Source organism: Chaetura pelagica, unplaced genomic scaffold (assembly GCF_000747805.2).
Source record: "Chaetura pelagica isolate M959 unplaced genomic scaffold, ChaPel_1.0 scaffold135, whole genome shotgun sequence".
NCBI classification, from domain to species: domain Eukaryota; kingdom Metazoa; phylum Chordata; class Aves; order Apodiformes; family Apodidae; genus Chaetura; species Chaetura pelagica.
Window position 1 is genome coordinate 765757 of NW_009953649.1, and position 5916 is coordinate 771672.

The 5916-nt window shown below is 41.5% G+C and overlaps 1 protein-coding gene across 1 annotated transcript in view; it reads right to left on the minus strand.

Annotated features, from left to right (window-relative positions):
- The window catches only part of MYCT1 (myc target 1), a 20796-nt gene that overhangs the window by 407 nt on the left and 14473 nt on the right, over window positions 1-5916 (minus strand). The window contains 1 exon segment of the mRNA XM_009999961.1: window positions 1-281. This exon segment is cut by the window's left edge and continues 15 nt beyond it. Coding sequence (XP_009998263.1) covers window positions 1-281 — 281 coding nt within the window.

A 5916-nucleotide genomic window follows, 5' to 3' on the forward strand; every position in this document is an offset into this window, starting at 1 on the left:
GAAAGAGTTGGCTTGCTCCAAGGAGGCTTGTCGCTGGAAGGTGAGGCTGGCCAGGCTGAGGTTGCTCCGACGTTCACAGCTGCTGTTGCGGTAGAATCCAGTCCTGCCAGTAGTGTGGCCATGGGAGGGGGGTCTGGATCGACGGCTGAAGGCTGAGGAGCTCCCCTGGGAAATGTGGGCACTAGCTCTGCGACGGGACAAGCAAGTGAACAATGCCCAGATGATCCCTCCAATCACCAGTCCAACCACCATGGACACTGTGAAGGCTATAGTTATCTGCTCTGAAATACAGCAAAAACACAGAGCAAAGTCATTAACTCTGAAGGATTTTCCTGCCAGAAATTAAATTGAAGGTGACAACCTCCTTAATAGATGAACAAGCCATAAGATCGTTATACGTAATACATGAACCTTACAACGCAAACACAGCAGTCCATGTTTCTCTCACTAGATATTTGGGGTTTTTTCTTTAATTTGTAGAATTCAGCTACATCCAGAACGTAGCCTGCATTTAACACCAGTTTCTGTACCCATGCAAGGGAAAGGTCTTTAATCTCTCCCAGAATCCATCACCCACCAGCCCAACAGTGTGTTATAAAACTGCCACGTGTTTGCTTCTCTGGGCAATGTAAGGTGTGGATTTGTGCAGACTTGTCATTCTGTTTATAGAAATTTATATTCTAAGTTTGCATGTGTTTGCAAACTCACCTATTACAACAGTGATGTAGCTTCTGCCATGTTCTTAATGGAGTAAGCCTTGTATTTATTACAACATGAGAACATGTCCCAGCCCTTTACTGCTAAGTAAAAGATACTTTAAATCCTCACAGTAATTAATGTAAATTACTATATCCTAAAAGATTATGGCCAGAGATAACCATTAGTAATATTAAGTCCCGTGAATGTTTCCCATACCCAGTGCCCAATGACAGATGCATTAATCTGCCACTAAGAAAAGTAAATTTCTAGCTCTTTTATAAATGCTTTCAAGAATTAAGAGATCTGAAAACAAAACAAAAAAAAGCATGGCTAGAACTGATTCCTCCCCCACATGGGGTCACAGTGTGGAGGAGAAAGACTTTTTTCCTTGTATATTCCTGATAATAAAACAGTCACTTCAGAAAACTTCACTTACTTTTGTAACTGAGCACCAGTTTTATTGCTGTTATAGAAATTTCAGAGATATATTTGTAATCCTGGGTAAGGCCTGAAATGAATGCAAAAACGTTCTAGGTCTTAAAATTCAAGAAGGGGTTGGATCTCAAACAAGAAGGAACATTATGCTCAATATCAGTGGAGCAAAGAGAGAATAAGTGAAAAAAAAGACATGGGACAGCTTGCAACATGTTTATTCTGTCCATGCTGTGTTTATCATGTTATCATAAAGTCTTTCTTTTGAAAAGCAAATTACATTCATTGGATAGTCACCAGTGAGCAATTTCCATAGCGCATGGAAGTGCAGGCCAGCTAACACTGTGACTGGATGATCATCATAAGAGAAGGCAGGAATTCCAGCACATGGATACAGACAATAGAGCCCAAAAAGGGCAAGATGAGACTAGGTTTGAAATTTTCCTGCAATGGTTCTGAGAGAGAAACAGCTTTTAGAGAGTTTCCCCTGGATTTATAGTGCTGCACAGTTGTTTCCAGAAATCAAAATAGCAACACCTAATTTGAGCCATGGGAATAGACGTAAAGAGGGCTAATGGCCTGAGGGATGGCTATGGAGAGCAGATGGCACCAGCAAGGGACAGTAGAGGTGACCAACAGGACTGGCTTGCAGGCAGAGGCACCCCAGTGTGCACCAACAGATACCTTTGCTTAACTGAGGTCTGGGTGCCTAGTAAGGCTTAGGGCAAGTCACTGCAGGGGGCAGGGAAAACAAACCTTTGCTTTCCTCCCAGCAGGGAGATGTGAATGCTTATTGGTGTAACTGCACTTTCAGAATTAGTTATTACTACTCTTCCTCTCCTTTCCAATAGGCTTTTTACCCTTTTTCTCATTTCAAATGGAAAAAAATAAAGCAAAGGCTGGAGAGGATAAAGCATGGCATATGGCTGCAAGGCACTTCTCCCTTTTGGGAATGCTTTGTTCTCCTTTTGTTCAGGGGCAGACCAGACTTGACCCTAAAATACAATTTTTCTGTAAGTCCTCATTTTGACAACTAGAGTCAAAGGGTGATTGCCTGATCTGCCTTTTGCAAGCACTGACAGGCAGCATCCTGCACTGCACCTCCTGTCTGTGGATCAGGGCTCTGTCACCATAAGCAGCCTCCTGACAAATTCATCATGATTCTTCCCTTTATAAAGCATCTTCAGAGAAATAGCAGGCCTTATCATCCCCCTTTTGGTCAGGAATAGCCTATTATACAGGCTGCCCAGGGAAGTGGAGGAGTCATCATCCCTGGAGGTGTTGGAAAGAAAAAAATGGGTAGGACTGACACTTTGGGACATGGTTTTGTTGGCATAGTGGTGTTAGGTTGACAGTTGGACTAGATGATCTTAGAGGCTTTTTCCAACCTTAATGATTCTATGATTCTATATAATTTGCATGGATTTAGTACATTTTGTTAATGAAAGTTCCTACTCACATTGCTGAAGTTGGGAAGTGAGAGACAGGAATTTGTGACCTCCAGTTGAGTAAATCCATGTGGTTGTCCTAAAGACAGCACCTCCCAAGCACTAGAGCTGCAGTCTGAGCATTCTTGCTGCTGGCCCTGCCTGGCCATGGGAAAGCAGAGCAAGAACTAATCCTTTCTTTAGCTGATTTCTTTTGCACCTCAGCTGGAATGTTAGTTAGGTTATTATATTTTGAGACTGTCAAGGGATCCCCCAGCCCCTCACAGGGCTCTGTGCTGCCACCCGATACCTCTCCTCCTCATTGAGCTCTCAGCTCCAGCAAGGAGGAGGCAAAGAGGGTCTCTGCAGGGCTGGAGTGTAAGCAGAAGCCCAGCAAACCACAGAGGTGTACTTGGCTCTGTGTTTGCCATGCACTGGGGTGAGGATTTGTCCCTGCATCCCTCTAGCCACAATTTTCACCACCAGTGCAATCAAATCAGCATTTCACACTGTTAAAATCAGATGAGGGAATTGACAAAAGTATTGAGTGCAGTTATTCAGTCCTTCCCACGTGCTGTTCCACTGTGCTGGAGGTACAGCACAAACAATTATCCCTTTGGATAATGTCTTCATTTTTTAAAACTGGCTGCTTTTATTTTCTACCTGTATATATGAATGTAAAAAATAGAGGGTTAAATTATTCCCTGGGGAAACTCAGCTTGGCTTACACTGACTATTGCAGTTGCCATATAGTACCTCAAAGACTTATTTCCATTTGGACCTACATTTAATCCTTTTGATTCTTTTTATAGAGATATCACTCGATGCATTTGTTACAGACACTTTATTCTTTCTATTCCCAGACTCTCCCTGACTTCAGTGGGAACCTTGGGTCACACTAATAGGCTGAACTTGCTTTTTGTTCACTCTCTGCACAGGATGAATTTCACTGTAATGTAATTCAGTTCTCAAAACATATGTTGAAGAATTGTAAATCTATGCTCATTGATTTCCTCTTTAGAATGTCCAGTGATCACAGCCATAAGGTACATTGGAGAAAATACTACCAAACAGAGGAAAACATCAAAAGCAGAGTGGGACTAGCTGCACCTGGATTTTGAGAGGAACTGCTGGCTTTCAGAGTTGTTTTTCTCTTCCTTAATCTGGGCAGTGCAAGGGCAGAACCAGCCTTGAAGAGAGTCAGAGCAATACTGATGACATGATGTGTGTCCCAAGGAGGAGTATCTTACAGTTTCCTGAGAGCTATGCATATTATTCTGTCCTCTGCTTCTAAGCAACTAAAAATTGGGAATAAGGTATGGATGCTGCCAATAAAAATACGTCCCCAGGTGCTGGTCCCCTGCATATGTTTTGATCTGTCTTTGATCATCCTCAGGCTGCTGACACTGCCTGCTTTATTTGAGTATGCTATAACCAAAAGCATTTGGTACCCCATCTCAGTCAATTTTCTCCTCTCTCACCTCTAACACCAGCTGAGGTGAAAGATAAAGGACTTTCATCCTTCCTATAGCCTTAACCACAAATTCCTCAAAGTGTAAATTTCAGGTGGGCATAAGATCTTCCTTCATTTGTGATCTTTTCAGCTGACCAAATGTATGCCTTTCAAAAGCATGTAATTCACAGCTTCAATTGAGAGCATCTCAGAGCAAGAACAAGGGCAGGGCAGGGGAAGAAGACACCAAATACTGAATGCAAAGGAAAGTGAAATGGAAAGGCATCTTTTAGTCAGGCTGTGCACACATGGCTTGATTTTGAACTGCTTTTAAGCCAATAATAGGTAATAGAGCTAATAAGGAGCCAATTACCTTTGCAATCATATGTTCTGCTCATGATATTGCAGGAGGCAGAAAACACTCACAATGTGAGATCATACCTACACATTTTATTTTATTTCTAGTGGGTGACTTTCAAATATTATTAATATTTTTTTATGTTTCGGAGCATTTTTTTTAAATATTTCTTCATTAAAAGAGAAACAATTAAGTAGTTTCAACTTAAAGTTATTAGAAGTGGGGTAGCTTGTCAGCCAAAAATGGCATTGTTCAACATTCAGACTAACCTTGCTGTGGAAATGTTTTACTCCTGTTACATTAGGGCCAGATTCTGTTATTTTACTTCAGAAACTGAAAGTAATATTCCCATTTTGCTTTTCTTCCACCTGCCCAAAATTGCACATCTGACATGGAAACTTTATTCCATGTGGGACACAGTAAGCTTGTATGCAGAACATAAGCTGATTGATTTCAGCTGTATTAGCAATAAGAAATATCAGAAGATACCACCATCTCATACAGGAAGGAAAAGGGGTATTTTTATAATTCCAAATTTATTTCCATTTTAGTTCTTGCTTCTCAAATTTTTGTCAGTTCTCCTTCCTTTATGTCATGCCATATGCCAATGACTCGAAACTTGTCTATGTTTTCTTCCCCCTACATGCACACACCCTTTTCACACATACACATTGCCTTGTCCCAAAGGTGAAAAGCCTTGATAGCTGGTAGCTGGTTTGGTCTCAGACATGGGGAAATACAGCTCAACCTCTCACCCTATATATTTTCTTTTTTTCCCATATGAAAGCTCAGTATAAAAACCCATACAAACTGGTATGGGAATTCATAGCTGAACATTGCACAGCTTAGTGTAGAGCACCAGCTGCTGTATTAAAGTATGAATTGCACTTCCAAATGACAAATCTAGTAACACAACTCATAAGAATGGTTCAGATGCTGAGGAGTCTGATTCTCAGATTTCAGGTGAGGTTCAGGTGAGTTATCAGTGGATGCTTATAACACAACCTAATCTGTGCAAAACCAGACAGGAGCAACCAGGGTCCATCAAATTTTCAACAAACTCATAGCACCTTCCTACAGCTGTAGCAAATGTGTATCTCTAAGCTGGACAGACTGCAGCTACTCCTACTCCACTTCCCAGGCAGCAAATTTGGAAAGGAAGAATACCCTGAGCCCAGAGAGCCACCACTTTTTCCCACCAGAGAAGGTTTGAAGTGGTTTGAATTATTTAAATTTTATGCCGGTTCTATCAACTCCAAGAAAACTTAGTTTAAAGCTAGGACTGGTGTCAGCAGCCAGCTCCTGTACTGCTGTTGTTACTCTGAGTTCACAAAAGCAATTTCTCTGTGTCTGATAAGTGTTGATATTACTGTCTTCCCAATCTTTGTCACTAATTGTATTAGCAAAACAGCCTCTCATTAGTCACATGTAGGCAGTCCATGATTCAGTTGGGTGGGTGAATCAGTTGCTGTGTAATATCAACCAGCTGTGGCCTTAGTCATGACAAAAGTTCAAGAGAAGTCACCCAAGATACTTGTGGAAAGAGT